At 37.2% G+C, this 23,249-nt stretch overlaps 1 protein-coding gene across 5 annotated transcripts in view; it reads right to left on the reverse strand.

Moving 5' to 3' along the window:
* The window catches only part of LOC150086088 (DNA-binding protein RFX2-like), a 483,547-nt gene that overhangs the window by 240,277 nt on the left and 220,021 nt on the right, over positions 1–23,249 (reverse strand). For all 5 annotated transcript variants that reach the window (XM_090374368.1, XM_090374370.1, XM_090374371.1 and 2 more), the window contains exon 7: positions 12,493–12,598. In XM_090374368.1, coding sequence (XP_090230494.1) covers positions 12,493–12,598 — 106 coding nt within the window. The remainder of the gene's footprint in view (positions 1–12,492; positions 12,599–23,249) is intronic.

Below are 23,249 nucleotides of genomic sequence, written 5' to 3' on the forward strand. Positions count from 1 at the left end.
TAAGTGTCGCCGCATGATTTTTTTGGAATGTGCAAAAGATTAATTTTAAGATACAAATAAAGCTATAAAACACATACACACTATATTGAAATTAAAATGCATAAATTAAGAATACATGAGCAGAATAATAATGAAGCCAAGTAAATTCTTCTTCCAGAATTTACTACAGAAACAAGAGAGGGGATAGGGAATAAAGTGAGAATGAGGATATTGTAGAGCAGTGGTTCTCAATCTTTTTCACCGAGGTACTCCCCTGGAAGTTCAACAAGGTCCTCAGGTAACCCCTAAGATTATCATAGGCACCAAATAATCACTAATCTTAAAATCTTAAAAGTAAAAAAAAAAAAAAAAAAAATTTAAGTATTATTAAAACTTTAAGTTAAAAAATAAACTTACTCAGTCAATCTAATGAGAGACCTGCTGCAACAGATTTTCAGCGATTTTGCTGAAAATCTGTGCTACTGACATCAGTGCTCTCATCGAGTTACAAGTTAAAATAAAGCGACAACTTAAGTCTACGAATGAGTTCATTGAGAAGATCGGCTGAGCCAAGTAAAATTCTTCTTTTTATAGTATCATTAGAGAGTGACATCTGTTTTAATTTTGCTGATTTGTTGGGCCGAATATCACAGAGGTCAACAGCACATGGCATTATCAAATTTTCACCAGTAGTGTGAGCCTCTCCTTAACAAGCAATGTGACAGCTCACTTTCAGTGAGACTTCCATTAATTCTTTTTTACAACACACAAATATAGATTTCACCAATGAAGACTTTTTTATGTAATACTTCTATTTCTCTTCAAAATAAGCACTGGACTTACAGTTCAAGTCTCGATGATTTCTTTCAAACTGTCTCATCAACAGAGAGGGTTTCATATAGTTATTGATGAGTTTCTGTTCACATATCAAACACAGAGGGATTTAATTCTGCTCATCACAACAATAACAGAAGCCATATTTCAAATATTCATTTTGATAATGTTGGGTTTTTTTGGTTCTTATATGGAACTGATCTGCTTGTAGATGGTCATGATTACACTTGGTCTGTCATATTGAGATGTGCTTGACTCGTCTTTGCATCTCCTCTCAGGATTTTCTGTTCTCTCCGTAGAATCTAATTTTCTCTTTGTTCCTTTACTAAAAATTTATTCATGATTGAACGGTGTGAAATAAAAATTAAAAATAGTCATGCAGAAAAACCACCACATCACGGGCACAGACTCACATCCTCTACATCTGTATTTCTAAGAGGGGAAAATAGCTAAAAATTGGCTGTGTATTCACTTCAATATATTCAGTATTAAGTTGCGCAGTAATTTTTGTAAACAACAGGACTCAGTGAATAACTTCTGTAAACACCCAGTTTCTCCTCTCAGCTGGAGTTGCAATAAAAGAGTATTTCAGTGGAGTACTAATTACAAAAAGCTACATCTGGAGGGAAATACGGCTACCATTTGTCAAGTGCAGTACATTAGTTACAAAGTAAATTTTTGTAAACAACAGCACATGGCATACTTTTGTCAACTAGAAGTTACACTTAGAATACAAAAAACAGCCAAGGGCTAAACTAGACAAAAATATACACAAACTGACAAGTGATTTATGGAGAAATCATGTGACTTCAGAACTATCATAGACTGGACAGTTTGGTTTTGATTTAGTTGTCTCAAAACACAATAAATAATAGTGCATCAGAAATAAATATACAGTAAAATCAATAAAATTTTGCAATTAGCTGATAAATATTGTACTAAAAATTAAGTACATGAAAATCTGCAATTATGGATTCAACACCTGAGGTATGCCCCAGTTGAGAACCACAGTTGTAGAGCAAATGAATCCCTAAAATAATTTAGAAGTTAATGACCACCTGAAATGGAGCTCAATGATAGTGTGTTTAATTTATTTTTGCTTATATTATTGATCATGTTGTTGCAGTATGTTTCTAGTTCCATTTTATGGCAATATTTCAGTCAATTTGGACAAGGGTGCAACAGTGCCACTAAATGTTTTAACTGACTATCAACTTTTAAATTATTTTAGAAACATATTCTCTCTACAAATCCTTAGTCTCAATTTATGCCTTCCTTTCTCTCTTGTTGCTGTTGTAAATAGTGATTTCCTTTGTATTTACTAATCTGTTGTATCTGCTAATACATTCTTAATAAATTAAGAATACCTTAGCAGAATGGTGAAACCAACTATGAAGTAAATACAAAGGAAACTTATTCTTCTCCCTATACATTAAAAAAGTTTACCTCCTAGTGATATTTATTTGAGCCAATGGGAGAAGAGAGTGAGGCAATTACATCACTACAAATGCAATTAATTATTGACAACTGCCTCCACAACTTTTACCAACCTCTCACCACATGCTTCCCTGTCTAACATTTGATGTTCCATTGTAACGTTTTTTTGTATTTTAATGAATATTGTATATTTGTAAATAGATTAGTCATTTGTAAATATTTTAAATATTTGTATAGTTTGTAAATATTTTAGTTAAATATTTTAGTTCTGCTCTTTTGGATGCAACAATATTCCTCATGCATTATGGAAGCTGAAGTAAAAGGCCTTTTTCTAAGTGACCTATGTGAACGCAGGTAAATAATTACATAGTGATATTTATTCGACGTTGAAAATGCTGCACACTACAAATGCACAGGTAATTACATAGGTCATTTCCTCATTAGATGTCGATCACAGTGACATATTGTTTTTTTGTTTGGTTTTTTTTTTAAGGAGCATTAGCAACTAAGGCCATATTGCTCCGGGTCATGCGGTGGTCATTCCCTGACCTTTCCGCATCCTCCGCATTTGGTGGTGACGGGCTCGAACCCCGGTTTAATCAAGAAGCGTGTGCTACGCACTGCTGCTCCTTCCCACCTGGCTATGGAGACGCCTTGTTTTTTTGTCTGGAGGCACCGGGGGTCTCCCCAAACTTCGCATTTTTACTCTGTGTAGAATACAATACTCTGCATAAAGCCAGGGTGTGTGTTAATGTGGGTTGTGTTGTTCCTCTGGCCACTTAGGGGGCTATGGAGAGCCATTAACAACCCCAGTTTCCATCACTGCCACAGGGAAGTAGGCCAGGACACATTAGGAAAAAAGAAAGCTCTGGCGGGGTGAACCCTGGGGTAGCCTAGGCATCCAAGGCTACCCTAGGGTTCACCTATTTATTTATTATAATAATAATAAATAAAGAAAAGGAAAAAAAAAATTATTAAAAAGGAGATAATGGCAAGATAGGAAGAGGGTGGGATAAAATGGGTAGAAAACAGATGGGGCAGTGTTGAGACACTCACTCACCTAATTTAAATGGGGAGACAATAAGAGAACCCCTGATACAGGACACCCATCCTGGTTCAGACGGCAGGAATTGAAATTGGGTGGTAGGGTGTGCCACCAGGCAAAAGGGGGTAAGGCCACACAGGGTGGGGGAAGGAGACTCAACAACCCCAGATGGTAGGAGGAGCCTCCGTAGCCAGGTGGGAAGGAGCAGCAGTGCGTAGCACATGCTTCTTGATTAGACCGGGGTTCGAGCCAGTCACCACCAAATACGGAGGATGTGGAAAGGTCAAGGAATGACCACCGCATATCCCGGAGCAATATGGCCTTGGTTGCTAATGCTCCTAAAAACCAAATAACAAATAACAAACAGATGGTAGGAATAAAAGAACATAGGGAAAGAGATTCCTAAGGTGGAGCTTTTTTTTTTGCAGCTCTGTCCCACACTGGCCTGGGGATTTCTCTAATGGCCAGTGTCAGCATACCACACCATGCCAGCTATGAAAAGCTACAGCATGGTGTCAGCTTGGATAACCATGAGGGTCTGAATAGCCATCAGTCTGTCTGGTGAAGAGGCTAAGATAGAACATGCAATTAATAATAACTTTCATTCACTCAACGTTCACACAATTTTACTTTTTACAGTTTTTTTTTTTTTGGAAACTTTCTATTTTCTTTTATATATTAGATTTCGACAGTGCGTTTCGACAGGTATCTTTTACATAGAAAATATTTGGACTTACTCCATCATACCTCTACATGTTACGTAGAAAAGCATGCGCTGGGGTTTGGCGAGCAAAGCTAGCAGGGGGCAGAGCCCCCTAGTAGTTTATTAAGAATACATTACAGAATGACATTTTAAATATCATTATATTCTGATTACACACAGTTGGTAATATGTTACAGTCACCAATGCTTGTCTTACTCTGTTTGTGCTTTCTTTTCCTTATTATTTAATTTAAGTAAATTTCATATGCATTTGAAAATACATATGTGTATGTGTATAAGTTCAAGAAATGCATTTTTACATATACTTGAACTGTACTTTTGAGAGCAATTTTTGGGGAATTTTAAAGTCTACATGAAGTGCTACAATCACCCCACCACTTGCGGCTTTTAAAGAAATTTTTAGAATTTTGCAAAAATTACTGTTTCTGTAAAAATGTTGGTTTAGGTATTACAGAAACAAATGGCAGTCAGCAAAAAAAAACCTCATAAAGTAATTATGCACAATTAGTCAAAACTATTCAGAATCTCTGAGTTGAGAGGGCCAATGCCTGCTAAGTATGAACAAATATCTCTTCCTTACAAGAAAAACACAGGTTATAATTATAATCAAACCAGTTAAAGAGAAATTTTTAATATCTATATCACAACCAGAAGTCTCTGAATAAAATATAAAAAACAAAAATCTGTTTTCTTGAGGCACTAAACATTCAGACAAATGTATGAAGATTCACTCTCAAACATAAACATTACTCTTCTTTCTTTTTAGCATGTTTAGATGAGGATATTCCCAATGTCAATACACTGGCCTCAAAATACAATGATAAAAACATATCAAAATGAGAGTAAAACATAAAACACAAAGAGCACAAACTCGAGATAACAATTATAAAATACACATAATTTAAATGATATTATTTCTAAATACTTCCAAAACTGCACAAGTGCTGCTTTACATATAAACTAAATAAAAAATGAGTTAATATTAAAATGGCTTCAGCATAAATTTACTGACCAAAACATGGTTCAACCACATGATTCTTGTTAATTAATACTTGCCTCCTTGTTATGGCATCTCAGGTGAGATAATCACAAGTGAAATAGGGGAACTATTACTACAGGACTGGATTCAATGCCAATCAGAAAACCTAATATACCTTGCAAGGGCTATATACTGAAGTTATATTTGAACGAGAGAACTGTAAAGTATAATCATACCGTGCTATCTTTCACCATTTTAAGTATACAGATAACAGAACAGCTTGAAAAATCTTGAATTAATAACATGCAATATATCATCATCAATAAAGATTCTACTGATCAATTTTACCCCTTTCATGGGTAAACTTCACACACACACCTCTTTTTATGTATGGGCCCTAAGAAGTAGTATTATAGTACACATACATTTTGAAAGTTGTTTCAATGTACAAGGGAAGTCTGTGGCCTGAGTGTGAACAGTTTCTTTGAGAAGTCTGGTAACATATTACTCTTCAACATTGTCAACGCAAATGCACTGATTCCAGCTGTGAAGAAAGTTCTCTCTCACTTGGGTCTCCAGGAATGCATCCATTGCAGCAATTACATCACTGTTGGTGGCAAAATGGTTCCAAGCCAGGTATTTTTTTAAATTAGGAAATAAATGAAAGTCCTGTGGTGCTAGGCATGGTGAATACGAAGGATGGTCCAAGATTTCAAAGTCACACTCATGCAGTGCAGCCATGGCAATGAGAGACTTGTGAGCAGGCATGTTACGCTGATGAAACAAGACTCCTCTGTTGAGTTTTCCTCAGCACTTCTCTTTGATATTTTCATGCAAATGCCTCACAGACTATCTAGCCTTTCTTAGGGTAATCCACTAGCAACACTCCATCAGCATCCCAAGAAACTGATGCCATCACCTTGCCAGAAAAAGGAATCAACCTGGTTTTCTTTGGAGGGGGAGAAAAACTGTTTCCACTGTTTGGACTGCTTCTTTGTCTCTGGCTGAAAGTGATGAACCCAAGTCTCATCCATGGTCACAAAGCTTACAAGGAAATTTGCTGAATCTGCTTGAATTGGCAACTGTTGCATGTTTTTTATCTGCTGTTAACAACTTTAGGGACCCGTCACACCGACACCTTTTTGATAATGTGAAGCTCTGTTATTATGTTGCACACACATTCAAATGAGATGCTGGAATGTAATGCACTGTCACTTGTTACCAGACCATGCACATTGTCAACATCTTCTGGTAATCTAATAAATTTATATGAAATATATATATTTTTTATATTTCATATTAATCACAAATGGGTTGGTTTTTTTTTTTTTTTTTTTTTGTAGTTGTTGGTGCATCGGCTTCTGTGGCCATAATGCACCTTCCAAGTTTTTTGCAGTACTTTGATCCAAGCCCGAGGCGGGATTTGAACCCACGACCTTTGGGTTGCTAGGTAGGCACTTTACCCACCCGGCTAGCCCGGTCGGCTATCATAAAGGTAAATATAGTATTTTTAAATATGTAATTCATTAATTTATGTTTTTGTCACATTTATGAGTTTTTTTTTATTATTATTATCTGAGGTTTCAGTTATCCAGGAAAATTTATTTCCTAATCACCCTAGATAAATCAGGAGTATAACATATCTTCTTTTAATTGCAAATTAAGAATAAAAATTTTAATAATTTTTATTTCTAATTTGCAGTTAAGAGAAGATATTAATTTTCTGACCTACATTAGTATACACATTTATTTCCAGTTGGAAATTACACATAGATGGGAATCAGGCATTTCAGGGTATATTCTTACCACCTTATCAGTAATTACTGCTTCACCATTACACAAATCAGAAAGGCCAAAGATTTGACATGAACTAATGACTTGTGAATTAAGAAATAAGATTAACCATCTGCACAGAGAGATAAACGACTACAGGACAGAATTGTGTAGTCAGAATGATATCAGAATGACTTCGACCTCCTAATAATAGCACAAGAGAAAATGTGCAGCAATCTCCAAACTAGAATCGGATCCAACCTACAGAAGAAATAAATAACCTGCAGTCCAGAACCAACAACTGACTTCATCTCCACTCACTCTTAAAGGTCCATTCTATCAACTTGAAAACCAATAACGTAAACCCAATGGTGAAGAAACAGATTCTCCTACACCTTGGAAGGACCTTTCTTCTACCACTGACAAGCACATAACACCAGAAAACCTAGAAAACAAACCCAACACAAAAAACCTCACCTAAGCCCTAACCCAAGTAAGAACCTTTGAGCAAAAAGAAAAGCAGAACTTGGATAAACCATTCCTTTGCCAGAAAGAAGCAGAAGGGCTGACAGAAGACTCCAACAGGAAAGTAACTCTTCCCCAAGTTCTAGCCCAGGTAAGATCTTCCAAGGAAAATGATCCTCTGATCTTGGATAGACCTTTCCTCAATCATAAACAAGCAGATGACCTGGTAGATAACTTCAATGCAGAAACAAAACTATGGTCCAAGTGTTATCACAGGTAAGATCTTCTATTAATATTCTAGTAGTTGGTTATTTATCCTCTCCCACAAATAATAATGAGATCAATTCTTAAGTCAAATTTTTGACCTTTCTGATCTATGTAATGCAGAAGTGGCAACAATGGCAATCACTGATGAAGTAGGTAAGAATATACCATGAAACATCTGATTTCTATCTACCTGTGATTTTCAACTGTAAACAAACACATATTCTAATGTAGGTCAAAGTGCTGTATTCCTCTTTTGACAAGTTTTACATTACCTATGTACCATGCCACTAAGCAACTTATTAACTTATTCCTATTCTCCTAACCTAACTAGCTGTAATAGTTTCCTTAAGATAAACAGTTGAAGGTCCTGCTCAGGTTGCTGACAAATGAATATGTATTCTGCATCTACATTCACACGTGAAGAATTTTTTATGGACAGGAATACCAGAAGTTTATCAAATTCTAACAGAGTGCTAAAAGAGTTTGTGATAACTTAGAGGAAAGTGGAAGAGAAATTACTGAAGCTAAATGTAAAAAAAGGCACCTGAAGTGGACAGAAAAGTGGATGGCATCTATCCAATTATATTAACCCCCTTCGTGGATTATCCCGACATATCTCGTTTTTAGTTTTAAAAGTTATTTGAAACTACATGAAATATTTCAGGATAAAAGCAAACAATAATACCTCCAAATTTAGGACTGAAACATATTTTCTCGGGCATTTATCTGGCTAATTTTGCATTAGCCAGATAAATCCTGAGATTTCCTTACACCTGGCAGCAGATGACTGGCTTTCATTTTACTTATATTGTACGGCAATGTCAGAACAGTAGCGTGTGTTCCTATGTGCTGCCATTAAGCAAAATAAAATTTTCCATCCTAAATGCTGAATACCGATAAGCGTTAACCAATCAGAAAACAATATCAAAAAATATTTTGGTGCCCTCTTAAACTGCCACCCATAAGCGATGCTTACCTCGCCTATCCACTTGCGGCGGCCAAGTGTCAGAATATAGTTAGTTCACGATTATTGCTCGTGGCAGAGTTTTCATTTTTTTTCTGTTCCTTTCTTTTAGCTCAAACGCTAATTTATTTAAAAAATCTGTATAACTTGCAAACCTTTTGCATACATGAGATAACTTGGGATAGCCCAAATGGGTTAATTACTCCCATGTATTTTCTACTAAAAAATTTATAAAACACACAAAAAACTACAATGAGTATTCGCATGATGCATACTTTTAATCTGTAAAATAAAAAAAGTCAATCCATTATGGCACATTTTCAGGAAAAAAATTTTCCGGGGAGGGGTTAAGAGAGGCAGTAAAGGAAGTAAGCAAACCTTTAGCCATAATTATGAGAGCATCCTTGGATTCAGGGCAGCTCACAATCTTCAGCGTTTTATCTCTTTTGGCTCCTGGCCAAAAAAAGGTTGGATGCCACTGCTCTAAGCCATTCTTCATATAGACATCAATTAGCACTACTCAACAATACCTAGTCTCTCTACTTTGAATCCTCTCTAGCAGCTCGGTGGTTTTCCGTTATGGCTTCTAAACTTGAATACAATATTCCAAATGTGGCTCACTATAGTTTTATAGAGGGACAATGGCATCCTTCTCCCTACTTACAAGATCCTATAAATCATACACATAGTACAATGTGCTTTCCTAGCCACCTGTTTACACCACATAGTAAATTTCCTATCTAATGTATCATAACTTCTAAATCTTTTTCATCCTGAACTGTTAGGTTTATGTTCCCCAGGTGTAAAACCTTATATTTAGAAGCATTAAACAACAGTTGCCATTTTCAATATCTGTAACTGGTCCATGTCATTTTGAAGCAATGCAACCTGGTTAATCACAATTTCTATCTTCAACAAACTTTTAACAACTTTCTCTATACTCCCCCTTTTTAATATCATTAAAGATTTAGAGAGACAGCATTTTTCCAAATATTATTCTGGTGTCTTATGATAGTCTCATTAACATTATCTTTTTTTAGCATAATTTTTTAGTGCAGCCCTGTTTTTTTTTACTATAACTGGATATATACCAACCACACTTGGAACAGTATTTCCCCTTACCCTCGACAGCTTTACCGATACCTTTCTCTGAGACCATTATATATCACTGTTCTGCTATTTGACTGGTCGTTCAACTGTATCATTACAAAGTACCTATTCAACTTCTGCCAGCCTTTCTATGTTGTTCAGCCATTTTTTTTTTTTGCTAGAAACAGGAGATAATACCATGTCAGACAGTCACTAGCCTAAATCAGTAGTTCCAGGCAGCACTTCATGGTGTTGACAAGGGGTTAAAGAAAGCGACATGAGCAATATTATGCCACTGACGTAGAAAAACTGTCCTCAATTCCTAGAATGACATCAGAAACGTTTTGTGATGACAAATATGTACAATATGAGGAGGACTTCAAGCACTTGCCTTTAGCCAGCGGGTGGTTGATTGCTGGAACAAACTTCCATCTGTCGTTGTAGAAGTTGATAGCTTAAACAGATTCAAGGCAGAACTAGACAAACGTTTGGAGCGGATGAATGAGTGAAATGAGAAGGGGGGTGTGTGGTTTTTTTTTTTTTTTTTTTTTGGCTGATGCGTTTGCTTTCTTGTATCATGTGCCCTTGCTAATGCTAATGTAAAACTAACCACACACTGCTATGACTCAGTACACACCCTTGCAGAGCAACCTTCCTTGTCAAAATTCACCACACACTGCTATGACTCAGTACACGCTCTTGCAGAGCAACCCTCCTTGTCAGGCGCCTCCATAGCCAGGTGGGCAGGAGCGGTAGTGCATAGCACATGCTTCTTGATTAGACCGGGGTTCGAGCCTGTGACCACCAAATACGGAGGATGCAGAAAGGTCAGGGAATGACCACTGCATATCCTCGGAGCAATATGGCCTTAGTTGCTAATGCTCCTAAAAACCAAATAACAACAACAACAACCTCCTTGTCAAAATTCCTGGATTTTGTTCTATTCTTTCTAACACCCTTTCCTTAACATCAGGTGTTATGCTTTTGGGCCTACCTGCTCCTACTCCATGTGCGAAGTGCCCATATTCTCTAAGGCATTGATGTACCCTGATGAATGTGCACTTGTCGGGCTGCCTTCGGCAGGGAAATGCTTCTTTGTAAAAATGTGCAGCCTCAAGTGCACTGCTGTTGGCTTTACCATAAATGAAGTGCATGTCCTTATACTCTTCGCTGCTGTAACCTATTTCCACGTTGACTATCCTTTGACAAGTACTAGTATGCCTTTTATGTCTCAGAGCATTGAGAGATGGGAAAGGGAGAGAATGAGCATAACCTAACCTAAACAAACAAGTCAGTGGTGGATCCCAACTCTGTACAGTTCACCTTGTCAGTGATGGATTCCAACTAGAAATGTGTAATATCTCAAAAACGATTCACTTAAGGACCCATGTTTACTAGGCTTTTTTTGCATATTGTAGTCTGTACAGTTCACCTTTAAATTATTGACCATCACTTTTGAAACACCCTGTATAAAAATTACTTTATTGCCAAATTATAATGGAATGGGGGATACCACAGTACAGACATTTCTAAAGCAGTGTAAAATAAGAAAAAAGACAAATTTTGACAATATTTTTTACATAAGATAGCTAGATAGTACTAAAGTAAAATAACATAAATTATTCTTCTAATGATAAAAGAGCTGACTATCTTCTTATAGTAATCTCACTTTGAACACCAAATAATTCCATTATGTGGTGCTCATAATTCTTAAAATAAGGCATCCATTTTCCTAATCCTGTTGAGTGCAGAACAAAACACAGGACTGCAATCTAGAATTCCTATGAGGTATCCTCCAATTTACAAACTGCCAGAAAGGAAGGAAAGAGTCTAATATTCAGTTAGGGGGTGGACAAGCCAGTCTATGAGTTTGATATTTCACACAATAGATAACTGATGTCGATTAAGCTGTGATAAATTTTTCAAAGAAATATCTGTCATTTGTACAACTATCTTCCTCCAAACAAGTCACAGAAAAGTTTTGTAAATAAATCATTATTCCAATTCCTCAACTACTTGAAATTCTCTGGGCTGTCCAATAACACAAATAAACTGCTAATCTCCAAAGTGGATATGAAATTTTTGGGATTCATCTTGAACTCATGTCTTATTTAAAAATGTTATTCATTAACATCTTGAGGAATATCTGGCTCCTTCACCAAGACTTACCACTTGTATTTTAATGGGATAATTTATTTCATTTCTCTTATCATCATTCTTTGTGCCCTTGATATTGGCCCATTTGCCTATTCATCATAAAACTCTTATTTTTTTAGAGTACTGGGTAGTGAGATAAATAAGCTAAAAAAAAAAAAAGGCAGTTTTCCTTTCTCCCTCAAGTTCAACAATTTTTAGTAATCTTGATTTTACACCTTTAACTCATAGAATATTAATTTTTAAAAATTAAGTTACCTACTAAGCCTTATCTCTTAACCTGTTTTCTGGAAAATTCCAAAAAACCTTTTTCTTTCTGGCCCTTGTCTCCCCAATGAATAAATAAAACATGAAAGATGAGAATGAAAAAATAATATCATTTATTCTTCCAGCCTGGATTATCATTAGGTAAAAATTTTTGTATTCATATAGATGGATTTGTTAATGATATATCTCAGTTTTCTATGCTTAAAGTAAACATTATTAAAAACTGCAATGTACATTATGCTCACTAACTAGAATTTTTTCCACTCACAAACCCCCCTTGCCACAGGTATTGTACAATGCAAATATCCTTTCCATGAATGTATGTAATGCATCTTGAAATACATGTAAAAATAAAGAAATATTATTATTATTTGTTAGATGATAAAATGTTGCTCATTAAAAAAATAATAGTAATATAAATAAAAAAAGTTGGAGAAAAAAGAACTGAAATTATGTAAAATCTATAAAAAAAATCTATACAAACAACTAGAATAATTACTTCATTTTTATACTTACTTGAGAATATGTGACAGCAGTTCCACTCGCAGTATTATAATATGCTGCTGTAGCCGGAGTATACATAGTAGTTGAATCTGTTACACTATATACAGAATATCCAGTCCTAAAATTAAAACAAAGACTTTTAAATATGCAAGAGAAGTATCATAAATTGCAAAGATTAGAAAAATATAACTTGTAACAGAAAAGATCAACAATATAATGCTGCATTAAGAATTACTGATATTGTTGGCTTGTGAAAATTGGGAGTGAAAATGATTTTGCAAAGCTAAGGTTTAGTTCTTTTAGTACTCTTAAAACTAAGGCCGGCGCCTCCGTAGCCAAGTGGGCAGGAGCAGCAGTGCGTAGCACACGCTTCTTGATTAGACCGGGGTTCGAGCCCATCCCCACCAAATACGGGGAATGCGGAAAGGTCAGAGAATGACCACCGCATATCCCTGGAGCAATATGGCCTTAGTTGCTAATGCTCGTAAAAACCAAATAACAAACAAAACTAAGGCCATGAGACAACAGTATACTGTGGCTGTAAATTCTGTATATACTAAATTTAATTCTGTTTGCTTGTTTTGTAGGATGGAAAACCCAAGTTTCTGTGAGAAAACACCTGCAATGTGACTCACTAACTTAGTCATGAATTGGGGGGAGGGGGGCTCACAAAAGTTCCTCCCATCTAGATGGGAGTAACTAGGCCTCTTCACATGGAATGGAATGGAATGCCAGCAATTCGACTACTGGACTGGCACATGCAGCAATTCGACTACTGGACTGGCAGATGCAGCAATTATAACTACAATGAGGGCACATGCAACAATTATAACTACAATGAGGGCACACTGCTTAAATGAGAACGCAAAAATTAAAACGTTCATGTAGGTAGTTAAACATAAGAAAAGCACCTGGGGTGGATGGGATCTATCCAGTTATATTAAAGGAGGTGGCAAAGCAACTAAGAAAACCCTTAGCCATAATTATGAGAGCATCCTTGGACTCAGGGGAGGTTCCCACGGACTGGAGATGTGCAAATGTATCCCCAATTCACAAAGAGGGATCAAAGGGTGACACAAGTAATTACAGACCAGTTAGTTTAACTTCTGTTCCGGGTAAAATAATGGAGTCACTGGTTAAAGATGCATTGCAGGATCATCTAGACAAGACTGCAGCAATAATTCAGACACAGCATGGGTTTGTTAAGGGAAAGTCTTGTCTGACAAATTTGATAGGATATTATGATGTGGTTACAAAGGAACTGGATGCAAAAAATAATTTTGATCTCATATATTTGAATTTCAGGAAAGCTTTTGACACTGTTGCACATGAAAGACTATTGTACAAATTGGAGCAGAATGGTATTAAGGGTAAGTTGCCACAATGGATAAAAGGATGGTTAAGTGGGAGAAGACAGAGGGTGGTAATCAATGGGTGCTGCTCTTTGTGGACTAATGTTATTAGTGGAGTCCCACAGGGTTCGGTGTTGGGTCCACTGTTGTTTTGTATATTTATCAATGATATTGATGAAGGTATATCAAGCTTAATGTTGAAGTTTGCAGATGATACAAAGGTTGGCAGGGTTGTTAATGGCAGTAATGGCAGTGTGCTACTGCAACAGGATCTAGATAATTTGGGCAGATGAGCTAAGAAGTGGCAACTGAAGTTTAACCTTGACAAATGCAAAGTACTGCATATGGGTAGAAGTAACCCCAGAGAAACGTAACAACTGTGTGGTACTACACTTAAGGTGGTAGAAAATGAAAAAGACCTGAGAGTAATTGTGCAGGCAGATATGAAGTTTTCTGAGCAATGCAAACAGGTTGCCAGGGCAGGTCATGGGGTTTTGTCAATGATATATAGGAATTTTGCTAGCAGGGAAAAGGAGGTGATCATCCCTCTGTATAAGGGAATGGTCAGGCCACCTTGAGTACTGCGTACAGTCTGGAGGCCTCATTTTAGGAAGGATGTAGATTTACTTGAGCGTGTACAGAGAAGGGCCACAAGATTGGTGAGGGGAATGAAGGGATCCTCTTACCAAGAGAGGCTTAAGTTCTGCAAATTGCAGTGGCTGGAGACTAGGCACCTGCACGGTGATCTGACTGAGGTGTATAAGGCCTTGAATGGGTTGAGCATGCTGAATTCTGATGGGATCCTTCCACTTGTTCAGATTACAAACCTAAGGAGGCATAAATTCAAATTAAGAAAAGACAGATGTAGAATAGATGTGCGGAAATTTGCCTTTAGCCAGTGGGTGGTTAATTGCTGGAACAAACTTCCATCCGTCGTTGTGGAAATTGATAGGTTGAATAAATTTAAGGAGGAACTGGACAGGCATTTGGAGGGAATGGTGTGGTTTTTTTTTTTTTTTTTTTCTTGCATCACATGCCACTACTACTACTACTCACATACAGTAAAAATTCACAAACATATTCAAAATTTTATCAGGTAATGAAGAACCTGATAAGCAATAAATACAGGGTGTCTCAAAAATATTGGTACAAACATTTATGGGAGGTAGGTAACATCTAAAGGAATGTGAATCGCATAGGAACCCATAACCAGAAACATCACCGTAAGTCGGTACATGGCGCTGTTCATCAGTTTGCGAGAGGTCACCGCACGAAGAGCATGCATCGATATATGAACTGTGAGCTGGCAGACATGCACCTAGTGTATGGATTAACAGAGGGGCCACACGGTGTGCGCCCCCATGCGGCACAACATCGCTTCACAATAAATGTGTGGGCAGGTATGGTCGTTGACTGCTTAGTCGGCCCGTATTACCATACCGCATGAACTCCGCTAAATATCGGATCTTTCTTGAACAAGTTCTACCATGGTTACTTGACGATGTTCCAGCAAATGTGAGATGCAACATTTGGTTTCAACAAGACGGGGAACCTGCCCATTATGGAAGGTGTGTTCGTGACCATTTGAACAGGCGTTTTGGACGTCGATGGATTGGCCGTGGTGGACCCGTTGCCCGGCCCCCATGCTCACCTGATTTATCGAGCCTTGATTTCTTTATGTGGGGGGGCCCTCAAATGTATCATGTATGAATTGCCAGTGGAGATGGAAATGGATTTTGTGGCGAGACTCATCTGCACTGCTGCTACTGTCAAAGAAACTCCAGGTGTGTTCGACCGTGTCCGGCAATCCATGCTGCGTCGGTGTCACGCATGCATCACGTCTCATGGTGGAACCTTCGAGCATTTGTTGTAACATCATGAAATGCATCCATCTCGTACTCCATTGTTAATATTAGGTCAAATAAATGTTTGCCACTAATTACTGTCTTGTGCCATTTCTGCTTCTTGTGCTTCTGTTACTACTTTCCCGTGACGTTTCTGGTTATGGGTTCCTATGCGATTCACATTCCTTTAGATGTTACCTACTTCCCCTAAACGTTTGTATCAATATTTCTGAGACACCCTGTAGAGAAAATTTTACAGTGGATATAATTCAGCTAATTATAAAGTCTGATATCATTTATGTACATTTTAGCATAAGACTATGGAATTTTAGAATAAAAACCCATGGCTGTTTAGACAAAAACCAAATTTCCACATGTGTTAATAATATGATAGCTTAAAAATTCTATTTCCCTTAAGTAACACATTAGTAACAGGTCATGTGTTGCACATTTATGTATAAGGGGAGTTGATCCATAATTTGATAGACATATAGACAGAGTAACACTAGAGCTGTATCACATAATTGGATAAATAAAACTTTTGTCAAAACTTCCCGATTTTGGGATTCCAACATGGGATCCAATATTTTATTTTATTTTATTTTTTTTTTTTTTTTGGTAGTTGTTGGCGTATCGGCTTCTGTGGCCATAATGCACCTCCCAAGGTTTTTGCAGTACTTTGATCCAAGCCCGAGGCAGGATTCGAACCCGCGACCTTTGGGTTGCTAGGCAGGCACTTTACCCACCCGGCTAGCCCGTTCGGCTAATATTGTATTAGTATTAGCATATAGTGCAAGGAAGCCATAGGCTTTTGCTGGAAGACAAAAAAAAAAAAAAAAAATACAAATTATGTAGCACTTCCTATCCAGTTGACCTCTGAATTTCTTCAAACTATTGGTGTCAACTACCTATGGAGAGACTTGTTCCAGTAATCAACAACTCGCTAGCTAAAAGAAAACTTCCTACAATCTAGTATAAACCTCTTCTCCTGTAATTTGAATTTATGGTCCCTAGTTCTAGAATTCCTTATAACAGTGAAAATTCTGCCTTCGTTCATTTTACTATCCCTTCTCAAAACCTTATAAAAATCTAAATCCTCTAAGATGCTTAGCTTCCAGGCCCTACAGCTCTCATAATTTCAAAATCACTAAGTTCGTATGTCTCAGCCTCACACGCACAGCCCTCTCCTCAGAATGAAGGGTCTTTTGTCTGTAATTCATCAGCAAGATCAGCTTGGTTATCTAAGACTTTTCCCAATACATGAGGTCCAATCTGATTCATTTTCTTCTTTGTATTCACACATAAAAAACTCCTTGTCCACATTCTCTGATCTCTTCACTACATCATACTCAGCCTTGGCCTGCTTGGTTTCTAGGTTATAACAATAAACCCAGTTTTCATCACCTGTTATAACCTCAGAACGGAACCTTTCTAGCCTGTGCTTGCAAGTCCCTGCACACAGAAAGCCAGTTCTGTTTCTATTTGTCACTCAGCAAACAAATTTTGCAGCACAATAGCATCCAAACTAGGGCTTTCTGTATATGGTGTGGAAGAATACTGATCATAACCACTTTTCACCCATTGGGGATGATTAAAGAGTTTAAAATGGGGGGAGGGGGGGGTTCAGAAAAGAAAAAAAGAAAAAAGCAACCTTAACACTAAACTTGTCTATTTTTATGCGACATAATACGCTATGTTACACCAAAAATATTTGGATAATCTCTCTGAAAATATTGTCTTGTGCCAGAAAACTCTAATGAACATATAACAACTCAGACATACCAATGTGAATTTCATGGGTGTGCCTGTGCAGCAGCAAAATGTTAGCAGTCACTAAGTATACCACAAATGCCAGTTGGTTGTGAATTAGAACTTACAGACTTTCAATGTGGAATGGTAGTTGGATGCTACAACAGTAACCAGAATGGCTTACAACGGTAAGCCATTCTGTGCATGCAACTGCAACTTGGTGGATGTTATTCAAAGATGGAAGGTCACAAGTACTACCTCAACAAAAAATGGCCATCTAGCCCTTTTTGTAGTGAGAACCAAAAACTCACAGAATTTGTTTGATAAACCATAAACAAAGTAGTTCGTGCCTCACACATGCCATGTGCAGAAACCATTACAGAACAGATCTGACCACAGCAACATCCATCTGTGAATCAACCATCAGCATACTACATAGCCTTGGATTCAATGGTAGGATAGCTGAAAATAAGCCCAAGATCACAGTCATACAAAATAGTATTTCGAGCATTGTCATTCCCCAACATCTGTGGGGAATGACAACACATGCTTCTCTAGAACAGAAGCAGGCAATATGGGGTGCCAAATCTTGTAACAACATTTCGTACTGATGAACATGTTTAGCTGAGTCATCACAACCTTGAAGTTTAGTGTGCATGTGCTAATGGTATGAGGCTGTTTTCAAATAGTCAGACTTGGTCCAGTGGTGGTGCCCGAAACCATGAAGTCCACGACCTACTTGGATGCTTTGGCCAATTACATGCTTCTTAGGCTGTAGCCCTACTATGGAAATGGGATCTTTATCAGCACAGATCTCCATGCCACAAGGGTTGGTTTGTAGACAACGATATTGAAAAGCTGGACTGGCTGGCTCAGAGTATTGATATCATTAGGTAAGAATTTTTGTATTCATACAGATGGATTTGTTGATGATATATCTCAGTTTTCTATGCTTAAAGTAAACATTATAGTTGTAGAAATTGTAGTAGAAAAATAGTTGTAGTAGTAGTAGAAGAAGTAGTGGCATATGATGCAAGAAAGCAAGTGCATGAGCTTATGCAGCATCAGCCAAAAAAAAAAAAAAAAACACACACCATTCCCACCAAATGCTTGTCCAGTTCCTCAAATTATTTAACCTATCAACTTCCACAACGACAGATGGAAGTTTGTTCCAGCAATTAACCACCAGCTTATTTGGCTAAAGGCAAATTTACGCACATCTATTCTACATCTGTCTTTTCTTAATTTGAATTTATGCCCCCTTAGTTCGTAATCTGAACAAGTGGAAGAATCCCATTAGAATTCAGTATGCTCAACCCATTCGAGGCATTATACACCTCAATCAGATCACCACGCAGGTGCCCAGTCTCCAGCCACTGCAATTTGCAGAACTTAACCTCTCTTGGTAAGAGGATCCCCTCATTCCCCTCACCAATCTTGTTGCCTTCTCTGTACATACTCAAGCAAATCTACATCCTTCCTAAAATGAGGCCTCCAGACCTGTACGCAGTACTCAAGGCGTGGCCTGACCATTGCCTTATACAGAGGGACAATCACCTCCTTTTCTCTGCTAGCAAAATTCCTATATATCCTTAACAAAACCCCATGCCCTGCCCTGGCAGCCTGGCTGCATTGCTCAGAAAACTTCATATCTGACTGCACAATTACTCCCAGGTCTTTTTCATTTTCTACCACCTTAAGTGTAGTACCACATAGTTGGTACATTTCTCTGGGGTTACTTCTACCCATATGCAGTACTTTGCATTTGTCAAGGTTAAACTTCAGTTGCCACTTCTTAGCCCATCTGCCCAAATTATCTAGATCCTGTTGCAGTAGCACACTGCCATTACTGTCATTAACAACCCTGCCAACCTTTGTATCATCTGCAAACTTCGACACTAAGCCTGGTATACCTTCATCAATATCACTGATAAATATACAAAACAACAGTGGACCCAACACCGAACCTTGTGGGACTCCCCTAATAACATTAGTCCACGACGAGCAGCACCCATTAATTACAACCCTCTGTCTTCTCCCACTCAACCATCCTTTTATCCATTGTAGCAACTTATCCTTAATACCATTCTGCTCCAAATTGTACAATAGTCTTCCATACGTAACAGTGTCAAAAGCTTCCCTGAAATCCAAATATATGATATCAAAATTATTTTTGCATCCAGTTCCTTTGTAACCACATCATAATATCCTATCAAATTTGTCAGACAAGACTTTCCCTTAACAAACCCCATGCTATGTCTGAATTATTGCTGCAGTCTTGTCTAGTTGATCCTGCAATGCATCTTTAACCAGTGACTCCTTTATTTTACCCAGAACAGAAGTTAAACTAACTGGTCTGTAATTACTCGTGTCACCCTTCGATCCCCCTTTGTGAATTGGGGAATTTTCGCATCTCCAGTCGGTGGGAAGCTCCCGAGTCCAAGGATGCTCTCATAATTATGGCTAAGGGTTTGCTTAGTTGCTTTACCACCTCCTTTAATATAACTGAATAGATCCCATCCACCCCAGGTGCCTTTCTTATTTTTAACTTCAACAATTTCTCCTCCACTTTGCTCTCAGTTATTACAAAATCATTAAGCACCCTGCTACAATTTGATAACATTCTGCCATTTTCAAACCTCATGTGTGAATGTAGATGCAAAATACTCATTCAGTTTGTTTGCTATCTGAGCAGGATCATCAACAGTCGAACCATCAATATCAAGTAGATCAATCAGATTCATCCCCTTCCTTTTAGAGTTTATATAAGTAAAGAAATCCTTGCTGTTTTTCTTAGCATCTTTTGCCAAAGATTTCTCGTAATCTGCCTTTGCCTGCCTAACCTCCTTTGTGACTTGATTACAGACTAGCTTATATCTGCCATAGGCTTCTGAGTCGATTGATAATTTATATGCATCCCATGCATTTTTCTTCTCTGTCACAAGTCTCATTAGTTCATTTGATAACCATTTAGGCCTAAACCTTGAACAATATTTCTTAATAGGTATGAAACTTTTAGTAGCATCCACGATTAATTCCTTGAATGCTTCCCACTTAGAATTTACTGTTGGTAACATCGTCAGTTGATCCCACTGTACAGAATTTAAAAACTGTCTGAGACCACTGTACTCACCTTTAGGGAAGCAAAAACCCATTCCTTTACCCCTGATAGTAATTATATCTTTAAGTAAATCCCACATCAGTACACTGTGATCACTGCCATCTAGTGGTTCCTTTATCTGCAAATTCTTAATACATGAATGATCACTGCTGATAACCAGATCAAGAGTATTACCCTTTCTGGTTGCCTCTTGAACATGCTGCTGCAGAAAACAATCATCCAATAAATCCAAAAAAGTCTTACTAGTGTGTGAATGACCAACCCACAAGTTCCAGTCAATATCTGGGAAGTTAAAATCCGCCATTATAAGACATTCTGATTTACTAGCCCACTATTTCTCTGTACAATTCTTCATTGTACTCATTCATTGTAATTAGAAGGAAACAAAAAAAAAAAAAACACTTATTAGAGGGGTTGTGTTTTTAACCGATTTTCGTTTTTGTTTAGTGAAAAAAGGTTAGGTTTTTTTAGTGAAATAATAACAATAATAATAAAAATACATACTTCTTTTAACAATAAAAACAAGAGAAATTAAATAATATAATTAAATATATTTTTCCACTGAGTAAAATTTTCTTAATAATTCTTCACTATTTGCTATTTCTTCGTAAAATTCTTCACAAGGATTAACAAAATTGCACTTAACTTGTAGTATTGCTTTCAGCATTTCTACAGTCAGTTGTGTTTTTGTTGACGTCCACAGCTTATTTACTACCGAAATGATACTTTTTCTGTACCATTGGTTCCTGGAAAACATAATGCAAATCATTTGCATTATGTTTACATTAAGTATGGAGGCTACATGTTGAATCTGGGACATTTTCCGGGACAGTTTGCAATGTGGGACAAACGATGGAAATCCAGGACTGTCCCGCATAATACGGGAAGTCTAGTCACTTTATACTAGGTTAATACAACTTCTTTCATTCAGCCATTTGATCAAGGCATTATATTCACCTTTAAAACTCATTACATTGGAAAATCATTACAATGGATTTCAGAAAAAATTGATTCCAAATCCACTGAAGTAACGGAGGCATGGAAGGATTTCTCAATTGTGAACTATATCAGAATCATAGCTTTATCGCTGAAAGAAGTAAAACTGTCAACAGGTGAGTGTTGGAAAATGTATGGCCAGAGTCAGTTCATTCGGGAAATATGACCGAACCGGCAGAAAAGGGCAGAAAACTGATAGTAGAAATTGTAGCAAGTTCTACTATCAGTGTGATAGTAGAATTTGCTACATCGGTAGGAGGGGAAGGTTTTGATGATATGACTACTGAAGCCCTCATGGGTAGCACAGGTGAGTTTGAATCCCATTGATGACAGGAGGAATTTTTATGGGGCTTTTTCACGTGGCTGAGGTAGTAGGGCTCAGGCAAGGGTAGCATGGTTTTTACTCCTGGAAGCTCAGGTTTTTCATTCAGCAAAACAGAAAATCGACCTCAGGACACACACAATTTATAGACAATATACACAGAGTAACATGGTCTTAGACGCCGATGCTCCTAAAAAAATTAAAAAAAAAAAAAAAAAAAAAAAAAGATATGATTACTGAAGATGTTCAAGAATTACTGGTAGAAAAAGAGGCTGCTGAAGTGGCATCGGAGGTAAAACCAAATCAATTCAGAGGATGATAAGCGCAGAATAAAATTCTAAACTTCCAAATTTTACTCTAAAAAGCATACGAGAAGGCATAAAGTTAGCCAAGCAATTATAATTTTATTTTTTGAATGCAGATTCTTGAATGAAAGGAGCCAAAAGTTCAAAGGGGAGCTTCAAAAATTCTTAGTTCCATACGATGAAATTCACAAAGATTTATCAAACAAAAGCAAACAAACCCATATTACTGATTTTTTAAAGAGAACAGAAGATTAGTTTTTTTTAACATTTTGTTAGCTTTTGGAACGTAACCCCCCCCCCTTTTTTTTACTTTTTGTTAGTCCCGTATAACATGGTTTTGCACAACATGACATTTTATAGGAACCTAACTACCGTGTTATACGAGAGTTACCTGTATGTATATATATATATATACATACACACACATACAGGTATATATACCTATATGTGTGTATATATATCCCGGCACTCATTCATCTTTTTTTCTCACAACACCAGGTGGGTGCAATAGCATGTAATGTAAATTTAAATACTAATGCATAATAATTAAGCTAAATAAGAATATTAAAGATTAAAACTAGGCTTAACTGTTAACATTTACGGGTTGTGTTCTTTCTCTCACACACCCTCATTTATTCTTCTGGCTTTCATTTCATTTGTTCGACTCTTGCTTTCGGGACTGTACACTCTGGGCACCTCAACTTACTATTATTCTTCAGTTGTGGTGCAGGGCTAGCTGCAAATTTTTTCAGGCTAGGGGAGAATGCAGTGATAGTGTTTGTGTGTTAATAAATGTTTGTTAGTATATATATATATATAAAGTAATGTAAGTTATGAAGTTTTTATTTTTTTCCACCAATTACATTTGCTCTTTCACTCATTCCCATTCACTATAACACTCATTCACTCTCTCTTTCCCTCATGCTGGGTCACTCTCTCTTTCACCAAAACTAACATTTATTCCCTTGTACTATAATTCCTAATTCACTCTTTCAGTCAGTGCCCAGCCCATTCATTCTATCTTTATTCTCGTTCATTCACTGTCTTTCATTCTCATTCATTCATTCTGTCTTTCATTCT

The sequence above is a fragment of the Mastigoproctus giganteus genome, chromosome 5 (assembly GCF_048544385.1).
Source record: "Mastigoproctus giganteus isolate SK-2022 chromosome 5, ASM4854438v1, whole genome shotgun sequence".
Lineage (NCBI taxonomy): Eukaryota > Metazoa > Arthropoda > Arachnida > Uropygi > Thelyphonidae > Mastigoproctus > Mastigoproctus giganteus.